Source organism: Telopea speciosissima, chromosome 4 (genome assembly GCF_018873765.1).
Source record: "Telopea speciosissima isolate NSW1024214 ecotype Mountain lineage chromosome 4, Tspe_v1, whole genome shotgun sequence".
In the NCBI taxonomy this organism is placed as follows: Eukaryota; Viridiplantae; Streptophyta; class Magnoliopsida; order Proteales; family Proteaceae; genus Telopea; species Telopea speciosissima.
The window spans coordinates 16,126,695-16,147,409 of NC_057919.1; the positions used below are offsets into that span (position 1 = coordinate 16,126,695).

At 38.3% G+C, this 20,715-nt stretch overlaps 1 protein-coding gene across 1 annotated transcript; it reads right to left on the reverse strand.

Moving 5' to 3' along the window:
• Positions 1 to 425: 425 nt before the first annotated feature.
• Positions 426 to 19,109, reverse strand: LOC122658880 (proteasome assembly chaperone 2). The gene is made up of 7 exons (XM_043854029.1): positions 19,004 to 19,109; positions 18,633 to 18,798; positions 17,787 to 17,845; positions 14,269 to 14,387; positions 13,925 to 14,162; positions 3,837 to 3,960; positions 426 to 1,074 (listed from the first exon to the last, which is right to left on the reverse strand). The coding sequence occupies exons 1-7, from the start codon at positions 19,061 to 19,063 to the stop codon at positions 995 to 997; spliced, it is 846 nt and encodes a 281-aa protein (XP_043709964.1). The 5' UTR covers positions 19,064 to 19,109; the 3' UTR covers positions 426 to 994.
• Between the last annotated feature and the right edge of the window lie 1,606 nt (positions 19,110 to 20,715).

Genomic DNA, 20,715 nt, shown 5'->3' on the forward strand with positions numbered 1-20,715 from the left:
AACAGATCAAGTAAACAGGAAAACACATGGAGCAAGTGGATTAAGAAATATCCCTAGTCGATATCAGCAGCAACCCAGAACAAACCCCCCCCCCCCCCGGTCTTGGCACTAGACCTAACAAAAATCTGTTACTCGTTACATAATGTGAGGGAGATTTAACTAAGTTCCAAACTTTACCTGTTTAGTTCTTTCTGTTTTTTTTTTTTTTTGGGGGGGGGGGGGGTGGTTTACCTTGACATAGATATTTGACTCTACCTAAAACAAGGGAGGATTGCCCATGGATTGGCCACTATTGAGCAAGCTTTGAGATTGGTCTGCTTGTTCAATATCAGTTTCTAAAACAGTAAAGGATCCACAATTTATATGACTGATTTAAAGAACAGACACAAAAGATATAGAATGGAGGAAACAACAGGAAACCATCATGAATCAAAGACCTCAGCCTTATTTAATTATTTATTTTTCACTATGAACACCTTGGCCCTGAATGTAGGTAATAGCAGTATTCAGACAAGCAACAAAACATTCAGTCAAGAAACTAACATTCACGGATAAATCATAAAGACAAATAACGTTCATGTATAAAAGAAAATATTGACCTTTTTTAGTACAAAGGTGATCTTGTCCCATATCAACAACCTGATATTAATACAACTTGAAAATCACAACTAAATACAGGGTAAAACCCCTGGCTACAAAAGGATGTTAAACATACCTAAAGTTGAAATCTAATGTTTGTGCACCCTCTTTTACAAAATATTCTCATTTCTGAATGACATCATTTTTGGGCGATATTCTGGTGTACTAAATGCACTATATCGTATGCATCCTGTAATTCTCTGTCATCTCTCATCATCTTCCATATGTTTCTTTTTCTCTTTTCCCAATCCTAATCTTGTTGAGCTTTTAAGAAAATAAAATTCATCCAATTTGAAATAATTATTCAAGGTGTACTCTATGGGAATACTACCTGTTCTGATCAAGTCATTCTGGCCTAGAAGAGTGACACATCTGGAGGTGGCCCGTACACAGTCTTCCATGATAATGGAATGACCCATCCACCGCCTTCATTCCCTAAACAAGGCAATAAGAACCAGGCAGTCCATTGTAAATTATTACTCGAGACAAAAAATGGAAAAGAAAAATATTTGGTCCTCTGTCAAGGAAAGGCAACCACACAGTCGAAGGGACCAGGTGAGGTCTCACAAGGTAATTGCGTAAAATGAAAACATATAGAAATACTATTCCATTCTTTTCAGTTTGTTGCACTATATAATTATATAACCATCCAAAATGCTTCTTAAATTAATCAAAGAAAAGTTCATACATACCAGATGTTCTTTTACTAGTATTCATTCATTGTTGTAGACTTATAGCACATACTGTTTGTGTTATGCTATACCAGATATTTAATACCACCCCCAAAAAATATAGGATTTGTGGGTTTGGGGACCCTAATACTATTCATGGTCGTTCTTTTTCACTCTTATTTGTATGTGCACCAATTTATTATTGCACACTCAGAAGTAGTAGATGCCTTTTGGGTTAAACATTCCCCAAAAAGAGACCAGATGGAGAACATTAAAATTTTCAATATTTATAGATAATCCTCAGAGAGAAAGGTGATGCATCAAACAGTTAAAAAGATCCTCTTAAACTGATTCTCATCTTATTCAGCATAGAAGAGAAGACTTTGCCCATCTATTTACTCAAAGCAATGTGCATTGGGACATAAGATGGAGAACGTCACATCTAAGATCTGCTTCTATCCACATCTAATTTAGCCAGGACTGGATCTTAAGACCATCTAGTTTAAACCAGATTCAAGATCAGCATGTGAGATCTCATTTAGATCTGGATTCGGGCCTGGCAGGACTGTAATTATTATATATATATATATCTTACACATAAACATGATTAGACTGTAACATACTAACATGAATACCCAGACCCGACTGTCAATCCATTTTTAGGGTTGGTCAGCATAATGGGTCAGATATGGTCCAGATTGGCACTCAGCTCTTGAAACTGTACAGATCCAACCCATACTATGCCCTAAGGTGCATGTAGGATGTGGTGAAGTGAAGGTATATCACCTAAGCTTAAGATGTGCATGTAGAACGACAAAGAAACCCAGATACATAAAGCTGATTGCAGTACCTTCGTGCATATTTTTGCGCATGAATTTGAAAAAAAAAACAAGAATACAAATGGACACTAATAACTGAGAAAGTTTAGTTAGGAGTTTAACAGCCCAAGGATCTAGTTATCAAGCAGTTAAACCATGACTATTCTCTCAGTTCTTACCCACTCCTGTTCTTCAAGAAGAACAATCCCCAACGAGAATATGATGCAAATAAATCATATAATTGGGCTTATTTTAGTGAAAATAAGTTTTGGGCCTTTAGTCCCATGGGTTTTCATTGTAATGGGTGGGCCTATAATGTGGGTAGAGGCTAGGCATACGGGATTACTTAGTTAAGTGTCGTTATTTCTTTATTTTAATTGTTATTAAGTGTGTTAGTTAGGCTGGAGTAGGATTCTATAAGTCCAGCCTGTTTTGAGTCAGTTTCTTAGTCAGTTTAGGCTACCTTATCAGTTAAGGTCTGGGTTAAAAGCCTTTCCCTTTTAGTGTAGGGATTCTAATTTTGAGTCTTCTATTGATTACTGAATAGCTTTTGCTGCTCTTCTTCTCCATTGAAGATCTCTTGTAATAGATCAAGAAACCCCTAGTGCGTGATGCCGTGATTAAGGAAAGGGATTGGTGTTTGATCCAATTGACACCTTGTGGTGAGATGCCTGGGTGGATCATTCAATTGTTCGGGTTCTTGTGCTGCTGATGTTCTACTGGTTGTGTTGATTATTTGATGCAGTTAAGATTGTCCAATTGGGCCTCATAAAACTTTATTTTGGCCCATGGTTGGGTTCTATAGATCTTATTAGGCTTCTTATTTTTGGGTTTATTGATGTAATGGGCCTAATTTATAAGTCTATAAAGTGGAGATAGTCTTAGTACACGGGATTAGTAGTTAAATTGAGTGTTTGAGTGTGATTAGGATACTTAATAGCTAGATGGAATTCTGTTTTGAGGTTATTTACTTATTGAGTGTATTAGAGTGATTAGGAGTCCTTTTATGAGTCAAATTAGGAATTTTAGAAGGTCTATATATATATGTAATACATCCCCCATCACAGAGAGATGATTTGAGTAAAGAATATGATTTTTTTTAAAGAGTTTTGGTTCTGTTGAGCAGTGTATACGGGATTGGTGTCCCAAATCTGATTTCTTCTCTTCTCTTCTGTTATCTTCTTCTTTCTTCTTTCTCCCAAGAATATCGATCTCATCTCTCTTCCTTCCCTTTCCATCAATCTTATTTCTTCCCTTGCAGTTGCTTCCTTTCTCAGATTTGATTATTGGGCCTACTTGCATCTGAGATCCTTAATCTGGATTTTCAGATTGCATCATTATTCTTCTGTATTCTTGTGACATTAACAAGTAAGTTAATCTGGAAATTCCTGCAACTAGAATCCTTGTTTCTAGAAGATTACATGCTACAAGTTTTTTGAGATTAAGCAATCCAACCGTTAGAATCTTTTCAACTTTTGACCTAATGTTCTTGAACCTAATTCATGAACTCGATTTGAATTTCAGCATATTCTGATCTGCTGATAATTTCTAAACTTATTACCCTTCTCCTATATCTGCTAGATTGTCCCTATAATCTCAATTATTCTTTGATTTAAGATCTTTTTTTTGGCAACAGTTTTAAGTCTTTCAAATTCAGTACTACATTAGAATATACAACATGCAGAAGCTTAAAACTGAGCAAACTCACCTCTGAAATTGTCAGTGCCTAGCCCCAGAAGTTTGCATGCTGCCTCTGCCAACTGGAAAGAATCAGGAGTGTTATCTCCTTCTGAACAATAGCTTAATATGCAAGTGACCTTCAAACCTTTTGCCTGATACCATAACAAAAGAAGATTGCATGAGGCAGACTCTCTTTGCTTCAAAGAAATAGAGCATGTCGAAAAACTTCTTGCAAGGGGACTCTATACATAAGGTTGAGAGCTCTCATAGCTGGAAGAGAAAGTTTAATTTGAAAGATTGAACAATGTGCAACAAAAAGAAATTTCGACTACAAAAACTCTGGAAAGAGGTAATAAAACATGAAAAGCACCCAATTTGACTAAGATGTACATAATCCATTCTAGAAGACTAGAACTTCATAAATATTTGTCATGAACAAATAGAGAGCAACGATATATAAGCCATATTATAATATCCAGGTTTACCTCTTCATTTTGGGGACATTGTCACATCTAATCCAAAAGTTCCAATACCAAAATAATTTGAAAACTTCACTTCATGGTTTCTGACCCCTCCTTTTTTTTTTTTTTCGCATAGAGAGAGAGAGACTTAGGTTTTCTGACCTTTTCAATCAGGATTGACCAGGATCAAGCATAAAAAAGGGTGTACCCAGTGCACGAAGCTCCCGCCACTGCAGGGTTTGGGGAGGGTCATGATGTATGCCGCCTTACCCCCCGCTTCGCATAGAGGCTGTTTCCTGACTCGAACCCGTGACCACTAGGTTGCAATGGAGCAACCTTACCATTGTGTCGAGGCCCACCCTCTAGGATCAGGTATATATCATTAAAAAGAAAAAGAACAGGGCAGCCAAAGAGGAATCTTCATCTGAAAAAGACTTGCCTCCAACGAAAAAAATAGTAGAACATAAAAAGAATACAGATTATCACATAACTACAATGATGGTTTTCTAGAAGCCCAAGGGATTAGGTTCAGAAACTCAGTTGAAAACTATAATCACCGTGACAGGTTTAGAAACCGGATTTAAAGAGAAATTTAAGGGAAAAAGGACGCCAACTGGTTACATGGTTCCTGCGCCCCAGACACAGGACCACGCGAAATTACTGCTCAGTCCCCAGTGAGTTAAAAAAGCTCATTCAGTAAAATGTTCCTGCACGCACTCTTATCGACCCCCGTGCTGGTGCAGGCACTAAACGACCAGACAGTGATCTCTTGCCCGAAATTTAATAACATAAAATCAAAGATTCAGATATGATCCAAAAGCTAGTCAAATACTCTATTCAGATTAAAGAATAGAATATCAAAACCTGAAGTTAATCCAATGGTCTGATTCAAAGTTACAAAAGAATCTTATTTGAGATAGGACTTTTCAGAACTAAGAATTGATACCAGTGACTGGGGCAACTACAGAACAACAAGTAAACATAGCCAGATTAAGCCATAACAGTAGGAAAATTCAGAATTAATATTAGAAGGACAATCTGAGTTATGAAGTAAAACAGAATTCAATAACAGCAACCAGATGTTAGGTAAACAAACCTGAAAAATCAGAAATTCTATTACTGATAGGACTCTAATGTTCTGAAGTCAGATTCAGATTCGCGGCAAGGCGACCCAAGGCGGTGGAGGGGTTGCCTAAGTGCTTAGGCAACAAGGTTCCCGCCTAGGCGACCAAGGCGCCCAAGTGTTATTTTTTATTTCCCCTCTTTTCTAACATTATTTAGTATGCTACAATATATACTTTATATCATCAAAAATCAACATTAAGCCACATCAGGGCATCAAAAATCAACATAGAACTAGAAGACATCATAACTGAAGAAGCAAGCTATTGGAAGTTTAAAACAATCAAAACATACATTTGGTTTATACTGTTCTTGGGATTGGTCATTGTCCTGGTATACCTAGTCTCACATTTGGTCTATACTGGTATACCTAGTCTCACTATTGCCTTGGAATTGTTTTCGAGAGACATTCAATGCAAGACTGATTAGCAGTTAATTTCTCCTCTCCCCAAATGCAAGAAGCTCAAGCTTACTCACCTTGCCTTTGCTGACGATCTAATGATCTTCACCAAAGCCAATCTCCTATCCATTGAGACCACTATGGACTGTTTGAATCATTTTGAAAGCTTATCTGGCCTCAAAATCAATCCAAATAAACCCCTCTTGTTCCTGGCTGGTCTCTCTGAGGCTGATAAGAGCTCTTTCCAAGCTAGGACTGCCTTCCCCCTTGGTTGTCTTCCGGTGAAATATTCGGGGCTGCCTCTTATTCCAGCAAAGCTAACTGCGCATCATTGCACTCCTATCCTTGATATTATCCGCAAGCGTCTTCAACTTTGGAAAGGCAAACTTCTCTCTTATGTTGCGCACCTTGAGCTGATTAGATCTGTCCTTCAATCGGCTTACATCTATTGGTCTGGTGTTTTTGGGTTTCCTAACTCTACTATCAAAGAGCTGGAATCTCTCATGTGTTCTTTTCTTTGGAAAGGATCAGATTCTTCTTGTTTCCTTCGCCCTGTCAGCTGGGCCTCAGTTTGCCTTCCCCTTAAGGAGGGAGGTCTTGGCTTGAGAAGAATCAAGGAGGTCAACTCGGCAGGTATAATCAAGCAGATCTGGAAGATTGCTGCAAAGAAGGATAGTATTTGGGTGGATTGGTTATATTTGGGAATCCTGCGAAATGACTCGATTTGGACTGTGATTCTTCTCCAGACGCCTCTTGGGTTTGGAGAAAGATCCTCTCCCTTAGGCATTCTGCCTATGGAAGTATCTTCTCTATGATCGTTGATGGAACCTCTACAAGACTCTTGCTTGATTATTGGCATCCTTGGGGAGTTCTTCCTTTTGTCAGCTCTAGAGAAATCCACAGGATGGGCTTTCATAGACACTCTCTTGTTGCGGATATTATGGATCAAGACGGTTGGATCCCAGCTCCCTCCAACCTAGTAGAAGATATTTGGAATGCTCTCCCCTGTTTCCATATCAGATCCTCTAGATCGGGAGAGTCTACCCTCTGGACGGCCTCTAATTCAGGTCTCTTCTCCTCCAATTCGGCTTGGGAGTTCATTAGAACTAGAGGCCAACAGGTCCCTTGGTACAGGCTTGTTTGGTTCAAAGGTCGTATTCCCCGCCACAGTTTTTGCTCTTGGAGAGCCCTATCTAACTGCCTTCCAACACAATCTTTTCTCCTCCACTGACAGATCTTAGTTCCGGCCTCTTGCTGCCTTTGCTGCAATGCTCATGAAGAAATCAATCACCTATTCTTTGAATGCCACTTCTCTTCCTCTATTTGGTCTATATCCTCGCCAAATGCAGGCCCAAAAGTAGAAGAATTCTCCCCTTTCTTCGTGAGTGGCACTGGGTTGCCTCGTCCTTTGCTGGAAATTCTATTTGTGATGCTATTGGAAAACTTGCCTTCAACGCTGCAGTCTCTCACATTTGGATGGAGCGCAATCTTAGGAAATGGACCTCCAACTCTAGATCATTCAGTCACATTTGGGATTCCATCTCCTTTGAAGTTTTAAGCAAAGTTTCTAAGTTTCCCCCTTATTGTACCTCCTCTCCAAGGAGTAGGCACATTGTTGTTTCCTGGGGCCTCCCCTCTCCCCCTTCCCCCCCCCCTTCCTCGTAAGAGGTGCTTTCCTTTGTATTCTTTCTTTATTTCCCCCTGGGGGTTTCTCTTTTGGTAATGAATATTTATTCACCCAAAAACAAAATTTGCTCTCGATTTAGAGAAATGTTTTTGTTCTTTGAGAAGTTTGACTGGTAAAATGATTTATTTTTACATGAGACTTTTTGTATTAGGTAGAACACAAAACCAGCTTTCCAACAAATCCAAGATTGCTTAAATCTGATTTATATTGAAGGAGTTATGTTCTGGTCAAACTTTATTTGATGTACGCGAATGTTGTCAAAATTGCACTAAATGAAAATATTTTTTATATATCAAAACAAATGAATATTTTACCGCATTTTTGCTTTTTAGCAATGTTTTACCATATTAAGATTTATGGAGAAAATTTCACCTACAGCCAAAATCCGAACTCCAGCATTAGAAAGTTGAAAATTTCACCTACCACCAAAAATCCAGTTTTTATTCTTGAACTGGGAGGTTGACTTTTTATCCTTTTGGAATTTGATTTTTTGACTATTTTTATTAGATTCAAATAGGGGGTATTTTCTTATTTATGAATACTATCTGAAGTAAATGAAATAACTGTTAGCATTATTAGGAGTTCTTTTTTCTTTAGTTCAAGTTGTGTATTATTTCTTTACTTATTTGTATAATCCAGCTTGAGGGGGAGTGTTGGAATATGTAATCCAGAATACCGTGGGGATATTCTGGTCCTTTTGGGATAGTTTTATTCTTAAGTTATTAAGTTTAAGTCGGCTATGTGGGCTTTAGTCCCACATCGCCTATTTCAGTCCCTTTGTAACTTTCCCCTCTATAATAAATAGAGGGGCTTACCTATCAATGAAAACAAGTTATTCAATTCTCTCATTCTGTCTTTCTAACCCACGATTCTGCCAACATGGTATCAGAGCAAGTCTGATCTAGGTTAGAAAAAGAGAAAAAACCCTACTCCATCTCTTCAATCGATCTCTCCCTTCTTCTCTCTTTCTCGGCTTCTCCTTCTTCTATTTTTTTTCTTCTCATCCTTGTAAGGGGGCAGCACTAATGAGGTAAATACAATATCCAATGATTTAGTTACTGCCCTCCTCCATTATATCTATTTTTTTTTCTATTAAAAACTGCTGGAACCATCTCTGCAATTTGGAGTTTCCCAGAATTCTTTGGAGATCAGAACCTTATCATCATAGAAGGCTGACCTTCCACCATTGGAGCTCCCTTTGCTATCTTTTCCAGCACCTTACTACCCTATTCCAATGTCCTACTTCCCTTTTTTCTTTTTCTCCATCTCTCATTAACCATTCCAGCCCCTACCCTAATCGATCTCAACTTGTCAAGGTTTTGAAAAACCCTGACTCCAATCGATTTTAGGGTTTCCTTTTTCCGATGCAACTAAATTTTTGGGGGTGATTCCCTACTACTACAAGCCCTACTCGACCTAAGTTTGGACCCTTTCTGATGGCTGGATTTGTTTCTACAGCAAAACTTCCTTAACCTGCTAATTTGATTACCTACTAAAAACCCTAACTTTCAGGTTTCAGTTTTTGCTAATTTTTGGAGGGCTGATTACTTCAACTACAAGGACCACTCGACCTCAGTATTAGCCTCTTTCCAAGTGTTTGAAGACCCCTAACCCCAATCGATCCTCCTTTTCAGGGTTTTACAAAATCCCGACACATCGATTTTAGGGTTAGGGTTGCTTACTGCTGCTGGAGTTTTTTGGAAGTTTTCTACCATCAAGAAGGACATTCTACTTCAACTATTCAAGGCTTGAAGAAGTTCTATTACACAAGATAGCTGCTGCCCTATTTTTTCTGCAATTTTTGGTGTTTCTCCCTTTTGAAGATCAAGTCTCAAATACAAATAGAGATTGGTTATTTGTATTGGAGATCCATTCAAGCTGCAGAGGACAGCATCTATTCAAATACATCATCAATCTTTAACAAGTCATCATCAAATTTTTTTTTGAAGCCCCCTTCCCTACAATCAATCTCAACTTAAAAAACCCTGACTTTAATCGATCTTAGGGGAAGGAAGGGATGTCCTATCTTGCTGATTTTTTTAGGGGATTTTTATCACCATCAGAGGAGTATTTGACCCAAGTTTCAGCATCAATCATGGATTTATTATTGAAAAAAATCAGGTTCATCTTATGGCTCGATTTTTCCAATTATCACCCTATTTTATTGATTCCTATGTGGCTGGCTGCTTCAACTACCTATTGGATCTGCTGAGTTATTATCTTATATTTGCTAGTTCTATTGATTGGCTTCTGTAAGCATGACTGGTTGACATGATATTGCTACCTTTATGTGGACTACTGCAGCCCTATTATTGAGACTGAGTATCCTTCTATTGGAGATCGAATTTCTTTCATTGTCGAAGACTCGAATCTACTACCTTGGAGATCAGCTTATTTGGGATTACAACAGTGTGTTCCAAGGTTATTGGTTGTAACTACGAACCTATTCGGTTGTGTGAAGCTCTTCTATTGGTTCATATCCAGCTTACTTTTGGAGCTTGATCCAAGCATTCATTCCTAAGTCAGATCTGATCCAAGTTTTTGTTGAAGCTTATTACATCAATTCTGTCTAGATATCTTTGACAGTTCTATTTAGCATGTGAGAGTTTATAAATTGGAGTTTTGCACACTTGTTCTTCCTTGTTTGAAGATTGATCAAGCCTTGAAGATTGGAGCCTTTCCTTACTCCAAATCAGATCTGTATACTAATCAGATTTGATTATTGGAGTTAGGTGTTTCTCCCCTGCAGGAGTTTCCATCAAAAGTGTTTGTTTGATCGTTTGAAGATGGTAGACAATTTCTATGTTGCATTGTTTTTCTCCATAATCCATTATCCCACTGCTTCTTTTCACTTCATCACCTCCCATATCATACCTTTGGCATATACCCATAACCACCTTGGAAGTTTATGGTATTCTGTAAATTGCCATTTCTTCTCTTTCCATTACCCTTAGCACCTTTTGGAAAATTCTGGAATATTATACTTTTGCACTGTTTCTTACATCATCTCCATTTTCTGTCCACGTGTACTACTACACGTGAGGGGGGGATTATGTACAGTATACCTGCAGCCATTGCAGAAAGCAGAACTTACAAGAACACTTGGTGCAAAACATAGAAGATCAGTGTTTCCACCATTGCTATTGGGTATCCTTCATTATTGGGTTGAGTTTGCCGTAAGGGGGAGATTGATATTAAAGTATTGAAGATGTTTGGTTATTGCCTGCCTATATGAGGTTCTACAGTTGGGTTGATTTTTTCCGCTGCTTGATCTTTTCTGCTGCTTGATTCATCTGCTTGTTACCCTAGTTACTTATCAAGATTATCATTCAAAGAGTCATCACTGGACAGCAATAGAAGATTGGTGAAAGCGGCCTTTTTTGGAAGACATTCCAGTCCCGGATTGCTGATCAAGTTTGCCCAAGTTTTGAAGATCTATTTTTTCAAGTTCTTGAAGGTTTATTTGGGAGCTACATTCATATGTCAAGCTGGATTCTACTGCAACTTAGTTTTTTCCCATTTTGTTCAAGTTGGGCATTAGTTTCTTGTATGCGCCAACTTGAGGGGGAGTTTTAGTTCAAGCTGGGTATTCTTTCTTTACTTATTTGTATAATCCAGCTTGAGGGGGAGTGTTGGAATATGTAATCCAGAATACCGTGGGGATATTCTGGTCCTTTTGGGATAGTTTTATTCTTAAGTTATTAAGTTTAAGTCGGCTATGTGGGCTTTAGTCCCACATCGCCTATTTCAGTCCCTTTGTAACTTTCCCCTCTATTATAAATAGAGGGGCTTACCTATCAATGAAAACAAGCTATTCCATTCTCTCATTCTGTCTTTCTAACCCACGATTCTGCCAACAATAACAAATATAAAAACATTTACTGGCATAAATAAGGGTCTAAGGGTCTAAGGCGTTCAACACCACTAAGGCGGCAGTCGTCTAGGCCCCCAAAAAATCTGCCTGGACGCCTAGCGGCGCCTTGACAACTATGATCAGATTTTAAATCTGTAGTGTTTTTTTTTTTTTTTTTTTGGGGGGGGGGGGGGGTAGATCTGTAGGTAGGTTCAGAAATCAGAATAGGGTCCAATTGTGTATATGAAATCAGAATTGAATTCTTAGCAGTATTAAGTAAGAAATTTGGATTTCCAGCAGCAAAATATAAGGTATAACTGGACAGAATCAAAGAATTACTGAGCTGATTGATGGAGTAAACAGTGAAGAAGATTTGAAAGAAAGGAGAAGTAGAAGAAAGATATGGACCAAGCATCCCACCTGGAACAAGGCTGACATTCCATCAGCTCATGGTTCAAAAACTGAGTTTCAGTACTGGTTTTGCCCAGTCAAAAAACCGAGTTGGGCTGAGATCTCTGCAAGTTGGTGCATTGTATTTTTTTTTTAACTCAGTAGCTGGTTTTGGTTGGTTTTTTACCAAGTTTGGTCATGAAACTTGGTATACAGCCTATTTTGGGCCATTTAACACAATGACACTATCAGAATGTCCCAAATCAAAGTCCAAGTAGGAGTTTGACTTTGGACCCTAGTTTGGTAGGCTAGGATGTACTATTAGGCCCTATTCTACACGTAATTTAGTAATAGAAAGCAATCAAAGCATACAATTAGATAAAACAACTTAAATAAATATTAGAAATGCAAAAGTGTAAAATACATCAATCTTAACATATACGTCTATCATCCCAAGTCATATTGCCGAATCAAGTATTCCACTGAATGTGCCACATACGATTCCCATATCATAGTGCTGCTAAAGAATCACACATAGTCTTCTATACAAATCATATATGTGTTGCCATCAACTAACTGAAGGTGCCCTATCCTAGGGTATGGAAGAGGCAATTGCGATGGGATCGATCCACTACTACTGTCACTAAGTTATTGAACTACAATCGGTATGTATGGCTGGGTTGGGACTATGAATGTCGTCCACAAAACTTGACCAAGTGCTCCGACTGTTGAACTCATGTGCAGAGTGCATTGACTACGGCTGGCCAAACTAACCATAGCCACTGTATTCGGAACCAGTGCTCTCATGGCCATACTCATAGTCATACTGAGGCTACGATGCATGCCACGATTAACGCTCACTAGTAGTGTCTATACTCATGCTTCGAAACTTTCAAGCATGATACTCATGTCCTCATCCTGAGCTTGTGATTGTTTGCGACGCGGGCGTCTCTTGTACGTAGATTTGAACACATTTTTTGGAAAAAAATAGATTTTGGGAAAAATGGTTCACCTTGGACTTGGAATGTTCAAATCTCCTTCAAATCATAAGATTCTTGATGTAGATCAACGTTTCCATGCGTTTGATGAAGTTATGCGATGATTTCTATCAAAAATTGCGAAGCAAAATGAAGTTTTGACTCAATTTGGCACAACAGAGGCAGTAGGCACCGAGACGATCTAGACAATTGAGTCGAGTTCTGTACATATTTATATGGGGGTTAGGTGAGATCTCGGTCGAAACGAGATCTCTCTCTTGACCGAGATCTTGGCCGAGATCTTGTAAACCATGCATTTCGCCAGCCATCTCGTCTCACCATTTCAAAAAACCGAGTTATTAGCGAGATCTCGCCGAGTTCTTGTTCCATGCATCAGCCATCCTTAGTATCCCACCAAGGGTTGTTGCATCCCACAACAGAGAATTCTGAATCCCATAGAACATAGAGGCAGCAAAAGCCGATTTTATTCAATAGCAAAATCATGAGAGGCTTTAAGCCTTGCATTGTTTATATAAAAACTAAAAGTGTACTTACAATAGGAATGGAAAATGTACTTCAACTAGGAAACTCTATCCATAATAGGAATAGATGTCCCTTATAACTAAAACTCTACCTTAACTAGTTAGAATAGATGTCTCACACGATTAAAACTCTATCCAAATTCCAAAGTAAGAATAGAAGTTCTATTCAGGCAAGACTCTATCATACCCTTAACAACCAAGTAAATAATAATTATTTAATGAAATAAAATACCTCAAACTAACCTAATAAAGTAAATCCTGTATTCCTACCTCCTACCCATAATTTAGGCCCATTAAAGCGGCCTATTACAAAGAAAATCCATTGGACCAAAGGCCCAACATATATATAACCCAACCCAAGGCTTATCTTATTTCCACAAAAATAAGCCCACATCTGTGATTTATCTGTATCATACAATCCCTCCTAAGGTACAAATACAATGAATCTCTTGAAAGCTCATCCCTTGCAAACAAATCAGCTATAGAGTTACTATCTCCAAGCCTCCATAGGAACATAATATTCCTTGCCCACAAGGACCATAAGAATTTGATGGAACCCATCAATAAGTAGCTCTGAATCTTCCGCAAGGATCAGATCACACGCTGACCCTAATTTATTGTAGTTCAACGATTACATTACAATATTACATTATATTTTAACATTGTTGGACTTCAAAACAATACCTTGCAACAAGAGAATATTGCAGCAAAAGGCAAACTGGGGAAATAATCTTCATCTCCTAGTTCATCTTCGATGGATAAATTGTCTTCTAGCAAAGAATTTCCTTTGGCCAGATCATCAAGATACTTCCAGCTCCTTTGAACCGGATTGTACTCTTGCAGCTTTTTCCACCCTATCCTTTCACAATCATTATCTGTTCCATCCATGTTGGCAGTTGAAAGGTAATAAATCTGCATTTCACTGAGACAAAGGCAGTAGTCATGCCAAGACAAAATAGAAAGTTCAAAACTTGGGCAATAATAGAGAACTACTGAGTACTAACTGATGAAATGTTCCGTTCACATACCTTAACATATCAAGTTTCTGCCTTTTTCCTGAGTCTAAGCTAGAAAGCACAATAACATGCTTCTTCCCAGTGGATGCTGCAAAATTGGCCAAATTCTTCGCAAATTCAACCATCATTCCCTGTGATTGTTGATAAACCATTAAGATAATATTTCAGTACTTAATGGGAAAAGATTCCTTGGCTTGGATTTTTTTTTTTAATAAAAACAAAAGGTGGTTACTGTCCCAGAATTTATCTTTAATGACTAAAAACTCCTGGATGTGGGCTCCACCCACAGAGAGCCATGAAAGGACTGTGCATAGAACTAGTTCCCCTATAAATGTAGCTTACACAAATTGCTCAATAGCTTATGAAAATTGGAGGACAATAATCCCTATGGCTGTACTTGAGAATCATATCTTCATGGAAGGACAGATTCATGCTCCCTTCCTAATTGAATAGATTGATTCCCAGCTCCAATCAGGAGCACTTGGGATTAAACAAGATTGGTATGGAGAAGGCATACAAATTTGTTACCGGGACTTTCCTTGATTACTCCCTTCATGGGATAGATTTTGAAGTTATGTGGGAGGAATTGGATTCATGTCTTTCCTTTTTGCATACAATGAATGGATCTCCATTGTGTTCATTTTGGAGTAACACAGCTAATAAAAAAAGGAGATTCCCTTCCCCTTCTCATTACTGCTGTCATGCAAAGTGTTAGTCGTATGCTTCAAAAAGACCAAACATGGTCATGGTCCATAAGGATTTCAGTCTAGTCCTCAGGAATGATGATATCACACTTACAGTTTGCTGACAAATTCATCATGTGCAAAACAAACTAATAGAATATTGTAGCATATGATGCCTTCTCCTCTATTATGAGGCTTTTAGTGGTCACACTTCATTTTTTCAAAGAATGCACTCATTCCCATAGGAGAAATAATTAATATTGAGGAATGGTAGGTATTATGCACAACTGAGTGGAAACCGTGGACTTGGCTGTATTTTGGATGCAAACTTATTATCTGCCTTAAATCTGCACTCTAGTGAAAAAGGATTCAAAGGAAATTGGCCAGATGGGGAACTGGATATTACTCAGAAGGCAGCAAGCTGACCCTGATATGCAGTGCTCTCACAATTTTGCCAATTTATAATATTATATATCTCTTCAATGTTCCAAAAGTCATTGTGAAAAGCTGGAGTTGCACAGCATGAGATCCTCTGGAACAGAATGAATGGTTCTAAGCATCCTTTTCCCTCCAGATTATCCAGTGGCACCAGCCTATTAATCAGACCAACTTGAAGTAACACAAAGTGCCATAAAATAATAATTAGCATGACATTTTTTTATGCAGATAAAAGTTAAAACAAAGAATTGGGCTTATTTTAATGGAAATAAGCTTGGGTTGGGTTATATATGTTAGATTATATGGGCCAGAATACCGTGGGGGTATTCTGGACTTTTTCTCCTTTTTTATTATGTCTTGTATGTGTGGTTTAGTCCCACATTGCTTATGTAATTATTTTCCATACCTCATTATGAATATAAATAGATGTGCTTGGGATGATAATTAATCATCCAAGCATTCAGCCTAATTCTGATCTCTTAACATGGTATCAGAGCAGATCTCGAATTAGCCCCCCCCCCCCTCTCTTCCATTCTCGATTTCAGTTCCTTCTTTCCTCTTTTTTATGCAGACCTTGTAGGAAAGGGAGGAAACAATATGTATATCATACAGGAGCTCTACAACGGCGGACTATCCAAAGGGGGACACGGGTGGATAAATAATTTTTTAACACCTACCCGCTCCCAGGGGGACTCGATACCATGACCCTTGACTGCTCTGATATCATATTAAGAGATCAGAATTAGGCTGAATGCTTGGATGATTAATTATCATCCCAAACACATCTATTTATATTCATAATGAGGTATGAAAAATAATTACATAAGCAATGTGGGACTAAACCACACATACAAGACATAATAAAAAAGGAGAAAAAGTCCAAAATACCCCCACGGTATTCTGGCCCATATAATCTAACAATTTATGTGTTGGACCTTTAGTCCATCGTGTTTTCTTTGTAATAGGTCACTTTAATGAGCCTAGAATATGGGTAGAAGGAAGGAATACGAGTTTTACTAATTAATTAAGTGGGGTCTAGTTAGAGTTCTATTCCTATATTTTAATTGTAATTAAGTGTTAGTAGTTGGATGGATTAGGGACAACCTTGTTTTAAGCTTCTTTCCTTTATTTTATGCAGAGTTTTAGTCAGTTAAGACTACCTCCATAGCAAGCTATTGGCTGGAGGAGTTTTAAGCTTAGTTTGAGCCTGTTTTTGAGTCATCCCAGCACACAAATTTAAATGAAGAAGAAGTTTTCAGCTCCATTGGTATGTAGATTTCAGGCTAGCTCTGGTGCATTCTGAAGTGTTTCCTTCTGTATATTCAGGTGTGCTGCTGCTGTGATTATTTTAGCAAGGAAATCTGATCGATTCCAGTGAAGCTTGTTGAGACTAGGCACTCCATTATTGGTGCCCATACCAAAAATTTTAGACCAGTCCCATGAGCAAATATCTAGTAACAACTAGGTCCTATCTACAAGAAGCCAAATTACCACAGCTAACTCCCAAGGATGGGGGAAATAATACAAGATATTTAGATTGGAAAGGAAAAAATATTAGATCATCAACAGATCCAAAAAACTTCAGAAAACAGGGATCACAACCGTATTGGTGCATGGAGAAGGGCTGGAGACAAACAAAAAAGGAGGGAAAAAAGCCCTCGGTGATGAGAAAAACACCACCGAGGGTGGCGGAGAAAGGGAGTCGCGACTCCCTGCCTCTTGGTGACGCTATAAGGGAAACCGAGAGAGAGGGAGGAGCAAGGGAGGTGGCGGCGGTGGTGAGATGGAGGGCCGACAGCGGTGGTAGGTGGTGGCAGTGCTAGGGAAAGAAGAGAAAGAGGAGCGAGAGCGACGGCGGCGGCGGGAATCCCTAGGTCGATTCAACCTGCTCTGATACCATGAAGACTTTGGGAATTGTGACTTGTGTCTATGAGATACAGCCCACCTTTATTTATAATAATAAGAATGAGAGTACATAGACAGTAAAGCCCCTAGGGCAACACAGCATAAAACCCTAATGACAATTCTACCCTTATACCCCATATTACAACAGATATTTATATAGGCAAACTTCACAACAATTGAGCAGGCAAAGCAAATCAAGAGGTGAGTGTGGGTTTCTCTTTCCCCCACTCCCTCCCCCCCCCCCCCCACCCAAAATAAATTTTGGGGAGTTCCGGTCTTCTTTACATTCTTCTTTTTCCTGGCCTTTAGCTTTAACAAAATTCAGTATAATTCAGAAAGAAAAATCTTGAAATCTCTTTATGGGTTCCTTCAACATGTTCCATTTATTTATTTTTTATTTTTATTTTTATTTTCGAGGTAGCGGTGGGGTAGGAATTAATGCAGCACAGTTGGATAACATTAGTGAAAGAGAAGGGAGAAAAACATTGGGGTTTGAGGCAATACCTTAACAACAGGGGATCTTTGCTGTATAAGAGTCAATGCATTAGAAGGAGAATCATAAGCTGCAAGCAGAAAGTATAATGTTATGCTAGGCTTGTCATATCAAGAGCAACAGAATGGTGTATGTTTCAAAACTTGAATCACTCTATTATCACTTGAAAGTAAGTCCATCTTATTTATATCCAAAAAAAAAAGTCCATCCTAACTGTGATATGAAAAGGTTTCTTGAATTTCAAATTCAATGGGCTCCCATCACACATTCAATTAAGAAGAAATTATTCCCATAGAACAACAATGACTTGCTATCAACAACTTACCATTGAAAGGCAAATATACACAGGGAGCTAGCATACATCATAAGTTCTACTTCCGCATAAGAAGTTTCTAGTGCGAAAGTTGCAGGTAAGAAACTTAAAATGACAATCTTTACCATCTGCAACAACTGCATTGCCTTCTACTACAATAAACAAAGTAACAGTGCCCATTTCTTCTCCACTTTTTTTTCCCTTTTTGTTACAGACGGAAGTTTATGATTATCTAATCATGTAGAGTTTTTGCATGTGTTCAATTTGTGACCCGACTGAATTATGGTCCTTAATTTTCCTCTTTCATTAAAATTTTCTAATCGATAAAAGCAACTACTACTCATCATTAAAGGTGCCAATTAACAAAGGGGAAAATTGCGCCAACAAAATTAAAAAGAAAAATACAGGAAGCCCTTGCCCTTTTTCTATCCTCTCTAATCACGTTTACAAAATCCCTTCTCAAGTCTGAGCATGTTAAAGTTTATCTTACAATCATATTACCAGGACATAAAGAAGGGGGGTGGATAACTAGAAAAAAAAATACCTTCAAGAGGTAAAGCAAGAAGGCCTTGGGGATCAGGTCCATAGGCGTCGTTGCCAACGCAGGGAAGAACAAGGGGGTCGTCCAAATAACCGATTTTGTCCGCTCTCATAGAAGAGACTAAGAGATCAACTGCAAGCTGCCCGACGTTTCCAATGGATAATGCAGGCTGAGCCCAAAAACAAAAACAAAACCTTAACCATGATTTTTATTAAAATCCAAGTTCTTGATGTTAAAGTACGAGATGGAAAACAGTTAAAAGGAAAAACACTATACTTCGTTAAAGCGAATAAGGGAGCAGATACACATGAGAGAGAGAGAGAGACTGTGTGTTAATATGAGATGAATCACATATATTGAGGAATGAGAGATACCAAAATGAGAGTGGAGCATTCTTCGTGGAGGCTTTTCCCTTCTTCCAGTACGAATTCCATCACTTCGTCAGGGGATAGAGAGAATTCTCAGAGTGTCACAGAAGGCGCACGCACACGCAAGGGCTGATCGTTCCCAACTCCTCAAGTCCTGCACCGTAACATAGCAAGTGGAAGTGCTTGACCTGGGTTGGCTTAGTTAGTTCTTTGATCAAATAACTACCTCCAATCCTACTTTTGGTTTAGGCCCTTGTCGGTAACCTAGATGGGCCTCGATGCTTATTAGAGAGGTGATATTACTTATTAAGCCTTTACCAAAACAAAAAAGGATATCTTATTAAGCAATTATTGGGTGTGGGTTTTTAGTCCCACATTGGGTGTGTGACTGTGGTCTATGTTGTTACTCTACAGTCCTAAAAGTCGATTAACCTTTTGCATCTGACTTGTGGAGTTTGAAAGTAGTCGATGCTTAATTCGTAAAGGAAGAGCAGTTCTCTTCTAGTTAGATAGAGAGTTGAGTTTGTTGGCATCTAATGTAATGGGTATCAAAAGATACTGTCCTTAAGGTTTTTAAATGGCTCTATATACGTATATGTGTGTCTATTTGTATGCATATGGATATATCAATATGTATGTTTATGTGTTTGTATATGTTGACCCCACACACACACACGACCTTGACCCATACAATATAAAAATATATGTCATTGACACCCACACTAATCCAACTTGGCTTGGTGCGCATGTGTGAAAAGGCACCCTTTACCCAACTCAGACATCCCCAACAAAGGATACTTTCCTTTTGAACCCACATCCTTTATAAGTTCTATACATTTGTCCTCACTTTTGTTTGTGAGCAATGCACGACTATTCTCTTAGTTGTTAAGTTCAATGCAATGACACTGAGGGAAGAGGAAAAAGAAAAACAAAGGAAGGATATGTATTTTGAACCTTAATTATAACATTTCTTATCATGAAAGTAATATGAATTATATCAAACATAAGTTTCCCCAACTTACTTATGTACATGCCTGATGATTTATTTATTTATTTATGATAGAACACATGGTTGATGATAACGTATAGGATAAATGTAAGGGTGTCAAAGTTCAACTTAAATTGACCAAAACTGACCAGTTCAATTCAAACAAAATTGAACCGATTTTTTATTTGTTTGATTTGAGTTGGGGTTTAATGGAATTGGTAGAAATTGAATCTGGATAGATTGAATACACTGATCGAAACCTAAAACCAAACTGAACCGAGCCAAATAAAATACTAAGATTAGATTGATAGTAAACCTATAAGAAATCGAAACTCCCCCTCCCCCACAAAAAAAAGAATGAGGATTTTCCTACAAATTTCCGTATGTATCCATGTAAATTTGAAAATCGGATCGGATAGGGCCGAGTCCAATTGTCGCCTGATTACAAACTGCTATAAAAACCCAATAGGAAACTGGACCAAATCAAAACGAAATAGAAAATTTGCCTTAACTGTTTGGTTTTGTGTTGACCTGATGACAAATTGAAACCAATTCAGCCTGATCAAAACTAGACCGAACTGATTAATTGACACCCTTCGGTAAATGTAAAGATTTTATTTTAACTGAGAAGGTATGGCTCTATGAGTATAATGTATAACCATTAGGCATTTCCCAATCCTACCCTCCCTCATGTTCGAAGGCCTAGTCCCTACTCCTAAGCGTGGGAGCA